This window comes from Capra hircus, chromosome 19, assembly GCF_001704415.2.
Source record: "Capra hircus breed San Clemente chromosome 19, ASM170441v1, whole genome shotgun sequence".
NCBI classification, from domain to species: Eukaryota; Metazoa; Chordata; class Mammalia; order Artiodactyla; family Bovidae; genus Capra; species Capra hircus.
The window spans coordinates 30,377,239-30,397,955 of NC_030826.1; the positions used below are offsets into that span (position 1 = coordinate 30,377,239).

The 20,717-nt window shown below is 43.8% G+C and overlaps 1 protein-coding gene across 2 annotated transcripts in view; it reads left to right on the forward strand.

The window, feature by feature from the left end:
• The window catches only part of MAP2K4 (mitogen-activated protein kinase kinase 4), a 78,056-nt gene continuing 66,510 nt past the window's right edge, over positions 9,172 to 20,717 (forward strand). Inside the window, exons 1-2 of one of the 2 annotated variants that reach the window (XM_018064671.1) lie at positions 9,172 to 9,347; positions 18,807 to 18,839. In XM_018064671.1, coding sequence (XP_017920160.1) covers positions 9,227 to 9,347; positions 18,807 to 18,839 — 154 coding nt within the window. In that variant the 5' untranslated portion in view covers positions 9,172 to 9,226. The remainder of the gene's footprint in view (positions 9,348 to 18,806; positions 18,840 to 20,717) is intronic. The other variant, XM_018064672.1, reaches the window with a different exon arrangement.

A 20,717-nucleotide genomic window follows, 5' to 3' on the forward strand; every position in this document is an offset into this window, starting at 1 on the left:
GGGGCGGGGGCGGGGCGCCGGGGCGGGGCGGAGCGGGGGCGGGGCTGGTGTCCAGGCTCTGATTGGCTGTCCGTATAGCCCCGCCCCGCTCGCGCCTCTGAGGCCGCTGTGCGTCACGCAGCGGGCGGGTCTCTCATTCATTTGAGCTGCGTGCGGTCGCTTAGTCCTCACCTGGACCTTTAGTGAACCCCAGCTCTGGATCCGGCACTGGGCCAAGCAGTGCGAGGGATGCAGAGGTCGTTCTCGTGTCTTTCCCAAACCCTTCGGCCCCTAACCCCGGCTCTTAACCGCAGTCTCTCCTCCTTGTGGTCCTCACCTCACTTAGAACTCCCAGGGGCGTTTGATTTGCCCTGACCTTTCTCTGTCAGGCTTCTCCAGCTCTCACCGACTCTGCGTTTCCTTGGCTCTCTTCTTTCATTGTTCCCCTTTCAGTGTTGCAGTTCTCTTCCCATCTCGTCTTGTCTGTCTGCCCCCGCCTCCCCACCCCACCCCCATTCTCACTCCTTCAAGATGATGTCCCTCCCCTTCTTCCCTTTCCACTTGACAATAATCTCCAAGTCCTAGGATTTTACCGCCTTGTTCATCTCTCTGACACCTTTCCTCTCTCCACCCTCTACCCCTACCTCCTTCCAAGTCATTTCTAACTAGGATAACAACTGTCCATTTCCAGGTCATCCTGTGTGTTTTTCTAGGTCCCAGGGCCTGAGCGAAATCCACTGTGTGAAAACTATTTCAGCTTAACCCAGGTGGGAGTTTTTGAAGTTGACTTGTATAACAATGCTGTTTTTTGACTTCCTGGGCAGAGCATGGTAGCAATTAGTCAAAGACATGTAGAGTGACGCTTGCCTAGGGTGTTATTCCCAATGCCAAGGTGCTTTGCTTCTAAGAAAGTCAAGAGGTGAGCTGATTTGGAAAGGGAGGATGATGGATTTCTATCTTCAACATGTTAGTTTTTAGCTGATCAACATCCAAGGAACATAACAGTAATTTGGAAGCTTTAGTTGAGTCACAGAGCCCTCTTGAATCTGATGGAAGCTATAAATCCGTTCCCAAGGAAAATGCACATACATCTCTATACAGAAAATTTTGCACACAAATTCAGGGAGTTCACAGAATCCTGAAGTGCATTCTTGGAAATCATGAATTTCAGGTTGAAAACTCTTACTCTGGTAGATGGTTCTTGATAAGGAAGAGACACTTGGCAGTTTAATAATTTCTTTATAAACTGGCAACTTGCTCCTTGTGATATAGGATCAGCATTCCTGCCCAAAGTTTTGGCAGCTAACTAGGTCAGTTAGTTTCTTGAAGTATGAGTTAAGAAACAATTATTTATTATTATGCTTAAATTATTGATTATTAATTGTGTATTGTAGTGCTTCTCCTTAGACCACTGCCAAAAGCATAATTTTGGCAGTTTGTTAAAAAATTGTATTTCCAGGCCCCACTTCTCAAGAGTATCTGATCAGAGAAGGCAAGAAATCTGGCTTACGTACCCCCTTTATGAGTCTAATGTGTAGCCACATCTCAGAAACCCTGGTTTAGAATGGTGATCACTACACTTTTTAGATCAAGCACTCTTCACCAGTAAAATTATTTTGTGGTTAGAGAGCCACTAGTTGTATATGTTTTTATTAATAAATAACATACATGTATTATTTTGCCTACATATTCTATATAATAAAACACGTGAACATAACAGTTAAGAAAGACATATAAGAATGAAGAAGTAATATTTCAAAATATTTACTTATTGAATAAATTTCCCATTTAAAATGAGATTTGATAGGCCTCATTATGTGAACAAATCTTGGTTTAATACTCTAGTTACACAGAGATTTTTTTCAGGTCTGGTTCTAACTTTAGTTAGTTTTTTTTTTCCCCCAGCACTTAGTTTTAATGGTTTTCATAAATGAAATAAAGAAAGGTTACAAACCTTCCAAATAGAAAAAGTACATCATTGGCAGAACATATTCGTTTTTCAATGCCATCTGCGAATTAAGCAATTTTTGATGAAATGTGGCTACTAAGCAACTCTGTAAAGTACCTGGTGGGATACTGTTTGATGTTACACATCACTGAAAATTATCTTCGTGTTCTGGTTAGGGTTTCAACCACACAGCCTAAATTTTACTGAATGCCAGGGTCTCAATGTCGTCAAGAGTCTCTGTAACGTCAATCTACCTTTTGTTGATGCCAGGGAAAGAACTCTTGCCTTTACGTACAGGTCGGGAAAGCTCCTGAACTGTATAGATTTTTTTTGTGTGGGTTTTTTCAATTTATTGAAATATTGTTGATTTACAACATTGTGTTAATTTCTGCTGTACAGCAAAGTGATTGTTACACATACACATACATTCTTTCTCATATTCTTTTCCACTCTGGTTTATCACAGGATGTTGGACATAGTGCCTTGTGCTGTAACAGTAGGACTTCGTTTATCCATCTGATATATACTAGTTGGCATCTACTAATCCCAGACTCGCAATCCATCCCTCCCCAACCTTCCTCCCCCTTGGCAACCACAAGTTTGTTCTCTGTGTCTGGGAGTCTGCTTCTGTTTCATAGATGTGTTGATTTGTGCTCTGTTTTAGATTCCACGTGTTAGTGATATCATGAGGTATTTGTTCTCTTTCTGACTTAGTTTGCTTGTATGATGCATAGATGATTCTTTATCCCATTAACTGACCAGGGGCCCTTTAAAGCTTGGAGGGTTCTATCTGGTTAACAATTTTAGAGAGATTGACCGAGAGGCCTCAGACTCCCTCAAACATTCTGCCATCCAGAACTCTCCTTCCTTGGTCTTTTAGGTCACCTTAACCCTCATTACTGACTTCCGCTTTCCACATGGTCACTTCTGACCCCGATGGGCCTCCTTCAGTTCAGGTTGCTTGATCCCTCGCTGAGCTGATGACCCTGCCAGCTTTGGACAGCCAGTCCCTGCCCTTGTTGAATCTGTGACATTTCACTCTTCTTGATGGCCAGGGTTCCTGAAAACCCACCATCATGGAGCAGTGGGAGGCCCATCTGTCCCTGCTGTTGCATGCGAGGGAGGCTGGACCACTGCCCAAGCCGAGCTTCTGTCTGCGCTGGGGTTTTCAGATTGAACTTTCCTCTCTCTAACGAAGCATCCAGGAGCATGTGGTGACTCTTGAAGGGCTCGAGATCAATAAAAGAAGCAAGCGTTTCTTCCCCTAGGGAGCCAGCAGGATGGGTGAGTCATCTGTCACTGCTAATTAGAACGAGGGGTCTGAACGTCAGGGAACACATGGAGAGAAAAGGGTTGGGATGAACCAGACATTGGGGTTTAAAAGAAAACACACAAAAAGCTACTTTCCAGAGTGCAGTCTGTTCATGATGTGGTGTTAGGAGAACACAGAGAAAATTAATTGGCAGCACTGGTCAGTTTTGGGAAGACTTGGAGGGCCACTGAAGAGAGATTCAGGCTGCCCATGGAGCAGTGCAAAAGGAACAGCACATAACCAAAGGCACAGAGTATAACCTCATCTGGGAAGAAGCGTGGTCACCAAGGATCGGGCGTAGAGTGTATTCATTAAAGCTTGCAGGATCTTACCCAAGGTCCCTTCTTGCCTTTTATGCTGCTATGGACCCTCCAAACCAGGAGCTGGAAGCATGTATTTCATTTGGCCAGCACAAGTTTTGAAATTCTCATTTTGAATACAAATGCCTTTTACATTCTTTTTTACTCTAAGTGGCATCATTTGGAGCTGATGAAGCAATGATGTGGGTCCCCCCGAGGTCCCTGGAGCATCCTGTCCATCACCAGATGCTACCCATCTCTGTGTCGTCATACACTCCTGAGCTTTTAAGATCATGTCTCCTTGATCTAGCATGTCTGAGAGGGAAAGAAACAAGAAATCGTTTAATTTCGCTTCCTGAAAACCACTGAACTATATACTAAACTGTCTAAAAATAGATTCCTGAATTCTAACACACAGACTCATGAGATGGTAGGGAAAAACAATTTGCTAAAATATGGTTTATACATGTAACATCAGGAGAGAGTAGTTTGTTGTTCACTCGTCGTGCCCAACTCTTTGAGACCCTGTGGCTGCAGCACGCCAGGTTCTTCTATCCTCCGCTGTTTCCTGGAGTTTGCTCAAATTCATGTCCATTGAGTTGGTGATGCTTAGCATCTAACCATCTCATCCTCTGTTGTCCCCTTCTCCTTTTGTCTGCAATCTTTCCCAGCATCAGGGTCTTTTCAGTGAGTCAGCTCTTCGCATCAGGTGGCCAAAGTTTTGGAACTCTAGCTTCAGTGTCAGTCCTTCCAATGAACATTGAGGGTTGATTCCCTTTAGGACTGAAATGATTGAAAGAATATTCCCTTTTCTTTGACTGCACTTGTGGCTTGGATTTAATAAGGCATAAAAGACCAAAAATAGGGTGAGAGCTCTAGAGCAGTACCTGTCAAGAATAGGTTACAATCACCAGAGAGAAATGGGAGGGTAGCTTAACAAAACCTTTTTTTCAGACTTGAAGTGAACCAATAAAGACTGTTAAGTAGAGATGTTCTATCAAAAATTTTACTCTATTGATCTAGTAAGAAATGTTCACTGAATAAATTCTTATAGGATTTATCATCTGTGTACCTTGAAATTCATTGCTATTCAAGTAGCATCTGAGCAGAGAATAGAAACTTGGTAAATTTGTTTTCTGTTCAACAGGGTGAAAAAAAGAAACATTCTGTGTAAGTAAAATAGAACATGTAAGGAAAAAGACATGTCTTTTTATAAGACAGACTTTTCAGACATAATTTGTTTCTGATTAATTTTTAAATGAAGCTGCTTATAAGAATATAAACACAGTAATATTTTGTTACTTATAAAAGAATGCTTATTACAATAACAAAAGGACAGCTATCATTCTCAATTTAGCTACATATTAAATACTTCTCATTTAGATATTACATTTATAATATTCACAATTAATAAGGTACCAAAGGTTTATTATCAATAGACTTTCTCCAAATCCTGTTGCCCAGCAACTTATGTGGAGAAAGAAAAGATGAATAAAACAGATAAGAAGGGGTAAAATTCTAGTTCTTTATGAAATTTTAGCTCTTTATAACACATTTTGACACAGTATTATGTGAAAGTCTTACAACTCAAAATTTACCCATGTTTTATGAGCTATCAGTGGCCATCTTTATCTAAGAGCTAAGACAAGATCAGGGAGAGAATGATTTTCAATAAATGAACTGAGTTCAGGTAAAGGCAACCTTTCTTCAAACTAATGAGAGCTTGTGTCTATATGTACCCGCTGCTGCTGCTAAGTCGCTTCAGACGTGTCCAACTCTGTGCGACCCCATAGACAGCAGCCCACCAGGCTCCCCCGTCCCTGGGATTCTCCAGGCAAGAACACTGGAGTGGGTTGCCATTTCCTTCTCCAATGCATGAAAGTGAAAAGTGAAAGTGAAGTTGCTCAGTCTTGCCCGACTCTCAGCGACCCCATGGACTGCAGCCTACCAGGCTCCTCCATCCATAGGATTTTCCAGGCAAGAGTACTGGAGCAGGGTGCCATTGCCTCCCCCGCTATATGCACATAGGGCCTTTTTGTTTGTCCATTCTGTATTTACTGACTTCCCTGGTGGCTCAGAGGGTAAAGCGTCTGCCTACAATGCGGGAGACACGGGTTCAATCCCTGGGTCGGGAAGATCTCCTGGAGAAGGAAATGGTAACTCCAGTATTCTTGCCTGGAAAATCCCATGGACCGAGAAGCCTGGTAGGCTACAGGCCATGGGATCACAAAGAGTCGGACACGACTGAGCGACTTCACTTTCACTTTCTGTATATACTAGTTTGCATCTGCTAACTGATCGCTCCCCTGCCCCCTTTCCACTTTGGTAACCATAAATGTTTATGTCTGTGAGTCTATTTCTGTCTCATAAATAAGTTCATTTTTATCAATTTATATTCCACAATATATTTACTCTTTTAATTCAACTTTCTTGAATGAATTTCCTAGTTTGAATGTTTTCCTCTAGGTTTATTTGTTACATATATTTTTCTTATTCAAGTTCATTAAACTGTATGAGGTCAATGTTTTTCTTAAGTTTCTATTAGAGAAATATGTATAATTGGAAAAGGGGGCTAGTAACACCTTACATACGACTGTAACTATTATCAGTGGTGCACAGCAAAGAATCGGGGAGAGATGCTTGTGGTAGATGAGAAGTCCTCCAAGCCATTTCTTGGTACCATTCCAAGACCCAAGGAATTGCAAGTGAAAAAATGAAATAACATACACAACAGTGACATTTAGACCACAGGAACTGATTGTGAAACCTACTGGCAGGTACTGGAATAAAGTGTTAGAAAATTGCTCAAATAGAACTGTTTGGTGTCAGTAACCCTTCATCTGGAGTCTGATGATGACATTTGGATTGTTTGCCAGAAAACTAGGAGGCTGTTGATGCCTTTCCCCTGTATGTTAAAGAGGCCAAGTCAATGGAAGTGCAAAATTAGCACAAGGGTGGAGGTTGGACAGGATCCCTTTTTTTTTTTTTTATTAGCATTTTTTGCTAATTGTTGGCAAGTTTTGTTGATGTTTTGAGAGATTAATTTCATTTGATTTTTGATACCAACCTCTTCGGGTACTAAAATATAAACCTCAAAGAAAAGAAAGCCATCTTCGAATCTGTACCCCCAAAGAAGAGAGTTTAGGGAGCCTCAGCGTGTCCTTTCTCTGCCCTTTGCTGCTTCTCTTCCCATCAGCACCATGCCAAGGATGCCAGTAGAGTATTTAGCCTTCACTCTGGGCTAAACAGCCTGGATGGGGGACTTTCCATCTAGCTTCTGATTAGGATTTCCTAGGACTAACAAGAGCAAGCTGGTACACTGATTCCCAGACGGGAATTTGGCAATGTTTATAATGACCTGGAATTGGAGATACTGCTACGTCTGCCAGGCCCTTGGAGGATAGTTCTGGAGGGCTAGAAATGCGAGGCTCTTCGCTTAAGCACACCCACCTGCTCTCAACTTTTATTTGCCTTCACTTAACTTTCCCTACGGAGAAGGCAATGGCACCCCACTATAGTACTCTTGCCTGGAAAATCCCATGGACCACGGAGCCTGGTAGGCTGCAGTCCATGGGGTCGCTAAGAGTTGGACACGACTGAGCGACTTCACTTTCACTTTTCACTTTCATGCATTGGAGAAGGAAATGGCAACCCACTCCAGTGTTCTTGCCTGGAGAATCCCAGGGACGGGGGAGCCTGGTGGGCTGCTGTCTATGGGGTTGCACAGAGTTGGCCACAACTGAAGCAACTTAGCAGCAGCAGCAGCAGCAACTTTCCGTAAGCCCTATCTCTGGGGTTTCCCAGGTGGCTTGGTGGTAAAGAATCTGCCTGACAGTGCAGGAAATGCAGGTTCAATCCCTGAGTCAGGAAGATCCCCTGGAGGAGGAAATAGCAACCCCCCTCCAGTATTCTTGCCTGGGGAATCCTATTGATAGGGAAGCCTGGCAGGCTACAGTCCATGATGTCGCAAAAGAGTTGGAGACGACTGGATAACTAAACCACAAGCCCTATCTGTACCCACTGTGAGCAATCAGGATGATGGCTGAGGGTGGTTTTCAGAGCAAGAAGGCAGGTTTCTGTTGATGGAGGATGGATTACCAATATGCTAGGAGGAAGTTCCAGCACAGATAACGTCTGTTGGAAGGATGTCCTGGTACAGATTGCTCAATACTTCCAAAGGGCAGGAATCATCTGGCTCCATGGTTCAGATTACCTGGTATGTTGTATAGCTGGTCGTTCTATGTATAGGCGAGACATACCTTTGCCCAGAGATCCATACCTTACCATTACAATTACATTTCTGTTGGTCCACAAGCCCCTAGTCTCACAAGGGACTTTTTTTCTTTCTTTCTTTTTAGCTGTTTCCTTCCTAAAATCAGTCTGTGCCAAGCATTGGAAGAAACCTAATTTTGTTCTATGAGGTTGCCATCTTATATAATTCATATATAAATTACATATTTCTATAGCTGGTCTTATAAGGTGTAGAGGAGGTGAGGGAGAGAACCCAGTGTGTATTAAGGGGAACGTGGTGATGTGTGAGCTCAGTTGCTCAGTTGTACCTGATTCTTTGCGACCCCGTGGACTTGAGCCCACCAGACTCCTCTGTCCATGGGATTTTCCAACAAAGAATCCTGGAGTAGTTTGCCATTTCTTCCTCCAGGTGATCTTCCCAAGCCAGGGACTGAACTCTTGTCTCTTGTGTCTCCTGCATTGACAGGCAGATTCTTTACCACTGAGCCACCTGGGAAGCCAGATGGTGATACAGATGATGAGGCGGTGCTAGTGGTAAAGAACCTGCCTGCCAATACAGCAGACTTGAGAGACATGGGTTCCATCCCTGGGTCGGGAAGATCCCCTGGAGAAGGAAATGGCAACCTGCTCCAGAATTCTTGCCTGGGAAGTCCCATGGACAGAGGAGCCTGGCAGACTACAGTCCTTGGGATCACAAAGAATTAGACAGGATTGAGCGCGCACACACACACACACCCACACACCCACACACACACACACGTTTTGGGAGGTCAGAAAGCTTGGGCGCTGAAGATACTGTTTTCAAACTTAGTGTGCATGCAGATCACCTGGGGATATTATTTAAATATAGATTGTGATTTGATCTTGGGGTGGGTCCACTGGTAGTACTTTCAGTAGCATTCTCTAGGATCTCCCTTGGCAGTGTAGAGGTTTGGGGTGTTAGGCAGGGCCTAACAGGAGCTCCATAGCTCGAGTCAACTCCCCTCTGGGAAGTGCCATGTCAGAGACTGGACAAGAAGCACGACCTCCGTGACCCCTTTTCAGTTTTAAGATTCTGATTTTAAATTCTGAGATTCCAGCAAGAGGCTTCTTGAACTTTCGGGGTCACAGACCTCTGTGGGGATGATAAAAACTATGTACCCTTTTATCCCCCAGATGCACACACTCTCAGACCGCTGTAGGCCCCTCAACGGGCCAGCAGCCCTGGAGCAGGACCTCTGCTGGTCTCTTAGGCCGCGCACCGGCAACCTGAGCGGCTCTGCAGCTCCGCGGCTCCGCATCTGGTGCGGCTCGGCGTCAGGCGCGCGCGGGGGCGTGCCAGGGGGCGTGCCCTGAGGCGGGACCAAGGCGGTGCTGGCCACGCCCCTCGGCCGTGCGAGAGGCCGAGCTTGCTGCATTGCAGCCGCCGCGGCGCCGCTCGGCTCCTCACTCCCAACAATGGCGGCTCCGAGCCCCAGCGGCGGCGGCGGCGGCGGCGGCGGCTCCGGGGGCGGCAGCGGCACCCCGGGCCCCGCGGGGTCTCCGGCGCCCGGCCACCCGGCCGTCAGCAGCATGCAGGGTAAGGAAGGCGGCGGCGCCGAGACCCCGGCCCCCCCCGGCGGTGCCGTCCGCGTCGTCGCGGCCTGTCTCCGCGCCGCGGACGCCCCCGGACCCGGCTGAGGAAGCAGCCGCGCCGGCCAGCCTCCCTCCTCCCCTGCCTTCCCGGGCTCGGCCTGGCTCCCGGCGGCGGGCTCCGGCCTCCGCCCGCGCCCGCGCGGCCCGGGGCTCCCCCCGCCACCGGCCGCCGGGCCCACCTAGAGTCCGACCCGCCCCCGCGGCCGCCCCGCCGCGGCCCCGTTTACCTGGCGCGCCCCGCCCGCCTTTCCGGGAACGCGCGGCCGGGCGGCGGCTGGAGGCGCCCGGGCCTGGCCTGCGGTCCCGGCCGCTGAGGGCGGCGGCGGCGTCCGGGCCCCGCGCCCCTCGGCGGCGCCCCGGCCCTCTCCCCGCCGCCGTGGGGCCCGCGCAGGGCCATCTTGGTCCCGCGGGCGCCGCCGAGTCCGGCTGCCGCGCTGACCTCTGCGCTTCGCGCGGGCCCTCTGGACCCTTGGTTTGCAAACTTTTGCAGGGTTTCCGCGCGCCGGGCGGGGCGGGGGGTGACTCCGGCCTGTGCTACCTGTGAGAGGTAACGAGACAGCCCTTGGCCCCGGGAGCGGCGATTTGTTTCGGGCCGGGGGTTTCTGCGCTAGCGTTGCATGCGGACCAAATAAATAAAACTGGAAATTGGGTTTAAAGGGAGAGATCCGGCACCTCGAAGGGCTGGGGTCAAGAGTGGGTCTGCGTGGAGGCTGCGCACCTGGAGCTGCCCTCCTAATCAGTGACTTGCCCCACCGGGAACGCCTGTGAGCTCTCTGTAGCTCTTGACTGGTGGTGGTGTTAAAAAATACTAGGCCCCAGCCCATCAGGGACCGTTTCCTTGAGTTTACTGGGGAGTTTTGAGCAGTCACATTATTTTCGAAAACAGGGAATCTCGGAAATCTGACAACTTTCGCAAACTCTAACAGAATCAGTAGGGTTACCCTTCATGGTCAGTGTGGCCATGGTTACTCCTTGATGAACATTTACCTAAAGGGCTCTGAGATCTGTCTCATGCCGTGTGTCGTCAGGTTTGACATTTCTTGAGTCTTTTGGATTTATGCGAGTGTGATTCAGGAAGCAGAGAAGGGGATTTTTGTCATTTTTACCTCCCTCTACCCCTCCTCCTGGGATATAGGTAAGGAACCGAGAGGACACTTTGTGTGCAGGCCCTCAGATGATTAATTGGGATTGAATTAGTTCCTAGATACCACTGTGTTGCACAGTATACAAATGAATACAGGATGCATTTCCTGATCTTTCCGTTGGGCAGTCTAGTTGGTGGTGGTGAAATGAAACAGTAAAATGACGATTTAAGATTGTATTGCATATCCCAAACGAGTGACTTATAGGGCTTATAAATATGCAAGTTTTGGGGGGCTGAGGGTAGGGAGGCTGATAGTTTGAAAAAGCTGTAGACATTTATTTTCCAAAAAATATTTATTGAGCATCTGTTTTTAGTGCCAGGCATGGTGCTCCAGCTCATAGTGCTCTTCATAGGAAAGAGCGAATCAGCGTCATTCTTGATGGAGCTTATTCTTCAGGTAGGATTGGGGAGGGAAGACAGTGTGCAGATAAATAAGAAAAGTTGCTAATTGAGAAAAGTGTAATGAAAGTAACAGGCTGGGGTAGAATTTGATAGGGGAGGGGGCAGTCTTCTTTGATAAGGTGGTCTTAGAGGACCTGTCTGGTAAGATGACTCTTGTGATAAAGAAGAGGGTTCTAGGCAAAGGGAGCCATACATGTGAAGATTCCAAAAAGTGGAAAAGAGCTTGAAGTATTCTAGAAACTCAGGGAAAGGCATCATGGTTAGGGGTTACCCTGATGCCCTCCATCCTCCTCCTCCCAATCCCTGGGTTTTTATACCCAGTCAGCTGACCTTTCTAATATGCAGTTTTGTTGTTGTTTAGTCATTCAGTCGTGTCTGACTCTTTGCAACCCCATGAACTGTAGCTGGCCAGGCTTCTCTGTCCATGGGATTTCCCAGGCAAGATCTTGGAGTGGGTTGCCATTTTCCTTCTCCAGGGGATCTTCCCAACCTAGGGATTGAACCCGAGTCTCCTGCAATGCAGGCAGATGCTTTACTGCTGAGCCACTGGGGAAGCCCCTAGTAAGCGGAACCCAGTTTGAGAGAGGGAGGGCTTTAAGACTTCTCTTTGAACTCCTGATGAATTTTCTTTTGTCAGTGCTGTGTGTAGCCTTGATTGATTCAGGAACCTGTTGGTTATATCTTCTTGAACCAATCTCGATTACTCAGAGTGAAGAGAAGCACTTGACGTTCTCAGGATGTTCTCTCGTACAAGCCAGGTTACAAACCATGGACTTAAGCAGCTGGGTAGAATCTTCATTTGTCTTGTGATGTTAGAGCCTCCCCTCCCCTCCTTCACCTACCAGATCTTTGGCTTTAGGTCAAACTTGTGATGCTTGGTTGTTTGGTAAATGCCACTCCCTCCCCCTCCCATCCCTGAACATGGTCAGTTGCCTCCCCAAAGTCCTGTCTCTCTGGAGTTGTTAATGACCGTGCTCATTCCAGTAATGGGGTTCAGTTGAGGGGCCACGTGGAGTACATGTCATCTAACAGACCTCGTGATCGATCTGTGTGATAAGCACTGTGCTGGACACTGGATCACTCTGCACACTCTTCTATGGTCTGAGGTTTGTGACCCAGGAGTGGTCTCAGTTGAGAATTACTCTTTTTGAATATAATGCTTGAGTTAAGCCAGAGCTCTGGAGTCCTGGATTTGAATCTCTTCATCAGGATTTACGAATTCTGTGATCTTGGGCAAGATACTTAACCTTTCCCAGTGTCAGTTTCTCCACTGGAAAGTAGGCATCCCTGATGGCTCCCACGGTAAAGCATCTGCCCGCAATGCGGGAGACCCGGGTTCGTTTCCTGGGTCGAAAAAGTCCCCTGGAGAAGGAGATGGCAATCCACTCCAGCACTCTTGCCTGGAAAATCCCATGGATGGAGGAGCCTGGCAGGCTACAGTCCATGGGGTCGCAAAGAATCGGACACGACTGAGCGACTTCACTTCACTTCACTTACAGGAACTTCTAGAATGCAGATACAGCGTGGGCCTGACATACAGTTAAGTATGTGATCAATACATATTAGGCATTATCATTTTTAATAGCAACAATGCTCTTACTTATTATGGTCTAATTAATTGTCTCTTTCATTATTAGCAGATGAGTTCCTAACCCCTCATCATGGAGTTTCTTTAGCTTCATTATCATTGGGTTCTACCCTTTTCTGTGAACTGTTTATTTTCATTTTTCATTATTGAGCATTTCTGTTCAGAATGTTCTCGATGAGTATTCTTCCTGAGTTCAGGTAACTGCTCTGCCATGTACAAGCTCTGCGACCTTGGCAAAATTACTGATCTTTTCTGAAGTCATCTGTTTCTCATTTGTTAAAGTAGGGATAATACTTACACGTTGTGAGAATCACATTATTAAATTAATGCTTATGAAAGTGCTTTGAAAATTATAAAATCTCTACATGTATATAAAGGGCCTTCCCACGTGGCGCTAGTGGTAAAGAACCCATCTGTCAGTGCAGGAGGCTTAGAGACACAGGTTCTGTTCCTGGGTCGGGAAGATCCCCTGGAAAAGGGCATGACAACCCACTGCAGTATTTTTGCCTGGAGAATCCCATGGACAGAGGAGGCTGGCGGCCCACAGGATCGCGAAGAGTTGGGCACGACTGAAGTGACAGCATGCACCCACACATGCGTATATAAGGATTGCTATTAAACATGGTCTGTTAAATACTTTAGTTAGTTGTCCCTTAAAAATTAATAGATTTTAAAAAATGAGAAATTTATTATGGAAAACTTAAAGCAGGGAAAAATAAAACATCTTAAACTTTACTTGGGTAGCTGAGAAATGTCAGTTTTTAAAAAATGGTTAGAAACTGTGTGTGTGAAAAAGAGACATCTGTAAAGTACTTGTTATAGGAAATGGTTATAAATTATATGTTATAGGTGCCTCTGATTCTGTTAATGTGCTTATCTAGGCAATTTTTCTTTTTTTGAGTCTCTTAAGTATAACGTGTATAATACATGCATAACATGTATGTTTGTATAACAGAAAACTTACAGACTAGCCCATTCCTTACCCATTTACCCTCAGCTGAACATTTTGCAAATGTCAATTTAAGTAAAAAGAAAAATTGATTCTTTTTAAAAATATGCAAAATAACTCACAGCCTAGCAACCATAGTTAATAATATTGTATTGCATATTTCAAAGTTGCTAACAGAGTAGATCTTAAAGTTCTCATCACAGGAAAGTTTTTTAGTACGATGATGAATGTTAAGTTGACTTACTGTGTGGTGATCATTTCTCAATTTATACAAACATTGAATCAGATTATATACTTGAAACTAATAGAACGTTATGTCGATTATACCTCGTTAAAAATTTTACAGAAAGAAAACACAAACACACAAAACTTACAAGCATAATGAAACATATCTGTTAAGGAAAAGTGAAAATTTGAATCAGTATACTTTTTTCTCCCAGTAATATTTGCATATACAAAATTAGTATGAAATGCCCTAATTGTGATTCTGTTTGACTGTCTTTCTGTCTTTCCCATTTACCAGAGGAGTGTGCCTTAATCCTAATTTTAAAAAGCTGAATGGTACACAGGGATAAGGTTCCAAACTTTGGAGTGGCTTGCCTTTCCTAGTGTGTTGGAACACACTTCTCTCACCGTTTATTTGACATGACCTGAAAAATAAAACTCAGCTCAGGAAATTGGTGCCCCCTCAAAGCACGTGATGTGTTTCTCTATGTTCCTTAAAAAGGAGAGTAACCCTAGTATTAAATTTAAGAAAGTAGAAAAACATAATGCTCTCAAGATACTTATTTTCTCATGTTTTCCTTAATGTCCCTTATCAGAGTGTATATTGGCACTTGTTTAAAGTGGTGTATTAGAGAACCCTGTATTTTAAGTTATGTTTCTTTTTCTGTAAATTTCTCTTTTCCTGTTCTGTTTCTGTTACCTGATTTGAGAAGCTTGAGTTGACTTGGGCCCATAGAGTTTTTCTTATTTTTAGGGATCTGGAAATCAGATCAACTCCATCGCACATAATTCAGATGGATCTCTATCACTTGGAGATCTGGACAGCCCACGTGATACAATCTGAGGAAGTATAATTCAGATTTAAAGTCAGGAAGGGAAACTAATAGTTATCACACCTCTTTTTCCACCGTCTTAAGTTGATGGCCATAAGCTCTCTTTAAGGGTAGGTGGGCATGGTCCCCTTTATTAGATAAGGGAACAGACATTTAAACTGAGGGATTTGCCCTGGTGAAAGTGGGTTTTAATCCACCTGGTGACAGGCAGCCTTTGTTCTTATTTCCTAGGCTTCCTAGCATGAGGTGAGATGGTATTTCAGTGCTTAGTTACAAAACTTGAGTCAATAAGGTAGTCACCAGCCACAGGGAGGAAAGGAACTGGGCATATGGGGACTGACAAGATCCTGAATGTTAATCGTGAGTGACTAGTCCTGAATGATGCGGATAACCTGGAGTTACTCTATTAAAGTGGGTTCCTTTGCAGTTTGAGAAAGGTGAAGTCAGGAAAACTCAAGGAAGTAACCCAGCAGGAAATCTGTGGAACTCTGTCTAAGTACATTGAAAATACAAGGTCTGGATAGGTTTAGATAGGTACTTAGATGTTACAGCCGCCATGGTGTACCGTGAGTGACTTGACAGTTGAAGGCATGCGCCAGAATTCTGAGGTTGGAGTTGCAAGGAGACCCACTGCTGGCGTCTTCGGCTGTGTAAAAGGAGGGTTTGGGCGTTTGGTCTGTGGCCTGACCCGGGAAGCAGGCAGCTGTGATTTTCTTTATGTCAGGTTGGCTTCATACTGTAGTCATCATCCCTTTTCAGCATTTCTAGAATCGAGGGTGTCTGGAAACCATAAGGTGCTCCTGAGGAGGTGGGCAACTACTTAGACCCCTGCCCTACCCGCCCCCCGCCACCCATTGTACCCTCGCCCAGATGAAGACAATGGGGGGTGGTTGCTGTGACCCACGAGGGCCATTCGACAAGCAGCTTTACATGTGGGCGTGCTGTTTCAAATTCTGAGATCTCTTGATGTTATTGTTAATCGTATATATAAATGAGGAAACTGGGGCTCAAGTGAGATGACTTGTTTGAGTTTCACAGTTGGAACTAGAACCTGGGTCTGACATTCTTCATTTTGTTCTCTACTTTCTCAAATACCGTTATGCCTTTGCTTTTACTGTACACTTGCACACATCCTAAACAGCCTTTTAAAGTGTTGCAGACAAGCTCACTTTATCTGATAAGTACAGTCAATTGTAGGTTTCCAGTTATGGCCAGTTAAGGGCTCTCAGGATTGGGGCTAGAGGGTGAGAATGAGGGGAACATGCAGGAGAAGCCTGGTGAGAAAATGGAGAGGAAACACCCCACCTTTATTTCGTTTGTGGGCTTACTAGCACCCTGCCCTGTGTATCTCTATGTTTTATTCTTGGATGTCTGAGATTTGGTGAAAAGAAACTTGGTTGGGGCCAGATAAAATGAAAAGGACTCAAATTTGAAGCAGGAGATCAAGTAAAATTAAGGCCCCGGGTACAGATACTAAGTTAAAGAGTGCAACACCTAAGATTTGAAAATTTAACCTGTTACTAGCAAGAGGATTCAGCTGCTGCTCTCGGAGATGCAGGGCTCAGAGTATGTGCATGGAAAGACAGAATTTAGACGTAATTTGTGAGACAGGTGAGACCTCAAAAATTGAATATATGTGAATGAGTATTAGTAGGATAATTAAAACAATCGTGGGAGAAGGCAATGGCACCCCACTCCAGTACTCTTGCCTGGAAAATCCTATGGATGGAGGAGCCTGGTGGGCTGCAGTCCATGGGGTTGCGAAGAGTCAGACATGACTGAGCGACTTCACTTTCACTTTCATGCATTGGAGAAGGAAATGGCAACCCACTCCAGTGTTCTTGCCTGGAGAATCCCAGGGACAGGGGAGCCTGGTGGGCTGCTGTCTATGGGGTTGCAGAGAGTCGGACACGACTGAAGTGACTTAGCACAGCAATCTCAAATTTGCTTAAGTTGAGGATATTGGAAGTTTTCCTTCCCATTTCCTTCTCACCATCTTTCTCTTTTACAAAGTTGATGGTGGCTCCCTTGGCCCCGCCTTGCCCGTTGAACATCATAAACTTTCCTTCATCTGTACTGTACTCTAAGCACCAGTTCTCTGACCTTGGTGGGTTCTTCTCCATGTTTTTTTTAAATAATCTCTCTATATATAGATTCTCTCTACATATGTGTGTGTGTATATATGTGTTGTATATGTATACATATATGTTATATATGTGTAGTCTTAGAGGTCTAGAAAGAGGTAGCTAATAACTTTTTATCTGAGTTCATTGGTAAGATGACATGGAATTTCAAGCAAAAGGCAGGTCATTCTGTTCCAGTTTCTTTAGCCCGTGCTTGCCCCTGAACCCCAGATCAGTTAGCAGATCTTTTCTGAATGAAGAATAATGCAGAGAGGGAAGTAGGTATGAGTCCTTAGAGTCTGTTCACTTGGTCACTTCATCCATAACTAGGTTAGTCTGTAGTTTACTTCAAGAAGTCTGCCCTCTCTGTTGTTAGTTACATGCATGGATTCTGTACTGATTACAGAACTTCCACGTTTTGAGAACTTTTTAGCATTTAAAAGGCTTAACTTCTAATGTGTTCAGGGAGTAATTGGTGACATTTCTAACATTCCCAGTTACATATGCCTTAAATTTTTTCCTATTCATTATACTTTTACCCTGTGACTTATTTTTAATACAACCGTATAGATCCTTCTCATTCTTCTTCACATACCTTTCAGATTTATTTTTCTTGCTCCTTTGCCCATTCCTATTGCTGTTCAGTTCACTTCTTCTCTCCCCTTTTATTTTTGCTACCTAGTAGCAACTACTGACTGTATTTAGCGCTAACAAGAGAATAGTAACTATGGGATGTTTCAGTGTTTTACCAGCTTCCTCTCCAGTCTGCAGGTGGACTTCCCCCTCCCTCTTCCAGTGGTGAGGGTGGGAGACGGGCCTCTGAGCTCCTCCCTGTTCCTTTTCCACTTGCTTCCAGAACGCCTGCTGCCAGCTCCTATTCCTCCTGACTTGTGCCTGGTGGGATGCTGGCTGGCTTTTAGTTGCTTAGGTTCATAAGACCCACAGAATCCTTCCCCACCCCTCCCTCTTCTTGAAGAGTGTTTCTAGATTCTTAAGATGTGTGGGCTTCAGTAGTTATAGCATGCGGTCCTAAAGTACACGGGGCTCCGTAATTATGGTACGTGGGCTCAGTTGCTCTAGAGCATGTGGGGTCTTCCTGGACCAGGGATCAAACCCATGTCTCCTGCATTGGCAGGCCGTCTCCTATCCACTGTGCTCTCAGGGAAGTCCTATAACTTAAAATCCTAAGAATTTTGATAGCTGGATGGGAGAGATAATCCTTTTTTGTCCTGGTTCTTTTTCCTACAAATTTTGATTGAATTTGTATAAGTACATTTGAGCAAAACTCATTCTAAATTTGATTTCTCCATTTTGTTCCCCAAAGCAATAAAAAGCAGAGGTATAGGTAGACCGCTAAGAAAACTGGAAATTCACCCAATAGACTGTGAGGGCAAATGAATACAGATTCATTTGTATTTTGGAAGGCTTTTGTTTTGAATAGCTTATTTGACTGGGTGCATTTTACAGAATTACATCTATATAAATGTATGTGGAAGGTATAACCAGACCTAACTGAATTTGGAAATATGTTCATGTATCTGAGGAGAATTCACAGGTTTTCTTCCTATAGCTCCTATAGTCTTAGGGACATGGCCTTTTTTCAGGCCTACTTTAGAGAATTTCATCACCTCTTTAGTAGTTCACTGTGTTATCATTTGAAGTTAGCTCATTGGCAGAATGTTGCTATGTGTGTTTAGCTTTTACAGTTTATCAACTACCAAAGCTTTCGAATCAGAGGTAGTAATCAAATAGTTTCAAGTCTGTAATTTGAGTTAATAAAATGTGATATGTTCTGAACTTGTAGATTGAAAAAATTGACAAAACTGTCTTAAAAGTTACTATTAACTTCTAAGGGCTAATAGCTATTCTTTTTATTGAATAGATGTGAAAAGTAAGGGTTAAGGCAATGTAACTCTTATAATTTGAACTTGATTTCAGTTCCATATAATTATAAAAGTACATCTACATCAGAAAGCTGAGTTTTTAAAGAAAGCCCATGTGTTATAGTTATCTCTGTGATGGTGGAGGTTATGTGCTTTGAGCTGTTCTTGAATGTAATATACAAATGCAATGTCATGTTCTAATTTTGGTTTGTTTGATTTACAGTAAATGAACTGGAACTTATCTCTTTTACTTTAGGCTTTCAGATAAACTTCTGTGAAAAGGCACAAAGTAAGCTACACGTTTTATGATATTATGCTACTTACTTTTTTCATATCCATCTTGGTATTGGGAATGTGTCCACTATTGTTTCAACTAACCAACCATAGCAGTTTTACTTTGAAAGAGCTTCCATTTTTCATTAGTCTCCCAAATTAAAAAAAAAAAAAAAATCTGTGCTATATTCTTGATTGTGAATTGTTCTTGCTTTCACTTGGATTGACCTGGAGAAACATATGCAGGTATTCAAATGTATGTGAGTGTAGAAAGAGATATATAGATATAGACAGGTATACTAGATTTAGAAAGATATACGTTCATAGTATATAGTTGTATAGAAAGATGTATATAGATATTTGGACTTAGCCAATTTAAATCACAAGTTGAAGAAAGTTCACTTTTATGATTGCAGTGCAAAAAAGTATACAGTATAACTGTACTCTGAGACTTAATGCTTTAAAGTTGACTTATTTTGAAGCATGCATTTAATGAATTTAAAATTTTTTTCTTTAAAAACAAAGCTTTTTTTCTTTTTCCTTTCCACTCCCCTCAAAATAGACCAGGGTTGTATATTAGAGCACCAGTCTTCATAGACTACAGAATAGGTTTTCTATAGGAAAGCAAAATTTCTAAAGCTAAAACAAATAAATTTTAAACTTAAATGTCATTTGTATAAAATGCAATATAAAAAAGTCCCAATTCAAGAAGACTATTCTTTAGTTACCACAAATATATCCCCAAATAAAATGTGTTCATCTTCTGCTTGTTGTTTCATAGAGTGGAGAAGAATAACAGTCGTGCTTTTTTTCACTTTTTGGCTATGCCATTTGCCAGGATATCAGTTCCCTAATTGAATCAGTTCCCGGGTTGAACCCAGGACCTGGCAGTGAAAGTGTGGAGTCCTTAACCACTGGGCAACCAGGGAACTCCATGACTGCTTCTTCATATACACTATTCTCTTTCCTCCAGCTTTATGAGATGTAATTGATACATGTCACTGTTTAAGGTACATGCATGATGGTCTGATGCACTTACATATTGTGAAATGATTACCACAGTAGGGTTAGTTAACACCTCCATCACCTCTCGTAACAAAGAGTGAGAATCTTTAAGATTTACTCTCTTAACAGCTTTCAAGTATATAATACTCTGTTTTAGCTATAGTCACCATGCTGTACATTTTAGATCCTCTGATATGTATCATTTTTAAGTTAGTTCAAACGAAACAGTTAAACCTGGAGGGAACATTCCTGCTGTTTTAAAACTTTCTGCTGGAAGTGAGTGAGTGAAAGTCACTCAGTCATGTCCAAATCTTTGTGACCCTGTGGACCATACAGTCCATGGAATTCTCCAGGCCAGAATACTGGAGTGGGTAGCCTTTCCCTTCTCCAGGGGATCTTCCCAACCCAGAGATTGAACCCAGGTCTCCCACATTGCGGGCAGATTCTTTACTAGCTGAGTCACAAGAGAAGCCCAAGAATGCTGGAGTGGGTAGCCTAACCCTTCTCCAGGGGATCTTCCCAACCCAGGAATTGAACTGGGGTCTCCTACATTGCTGGTGGATTCTTTACCAACTGAGCCATCAGGGAAGTCAATGGAATGAACATTATGACTTCCTTAGAAAAGTAGTTAACAAAAATTTATTTCTTGAATGGTTTCCCCGTGATATAAATCCATAATGAGTAATAGAGTATGCTAGACCCTAGGATAAAAATTTTTTAATTGGTCCATATTGTCATCCTTGTCTTACCTTAAACTAAAAATGGTTCATGATTTCCTGCTTATAGGGAACCTACACATACGATACATACCTCCATGTAATGAAGTTACAGCTTCTAATTTATGCTATGTTTTAAATGTATATGACGCATTTACTGCGACAGTTTTTAG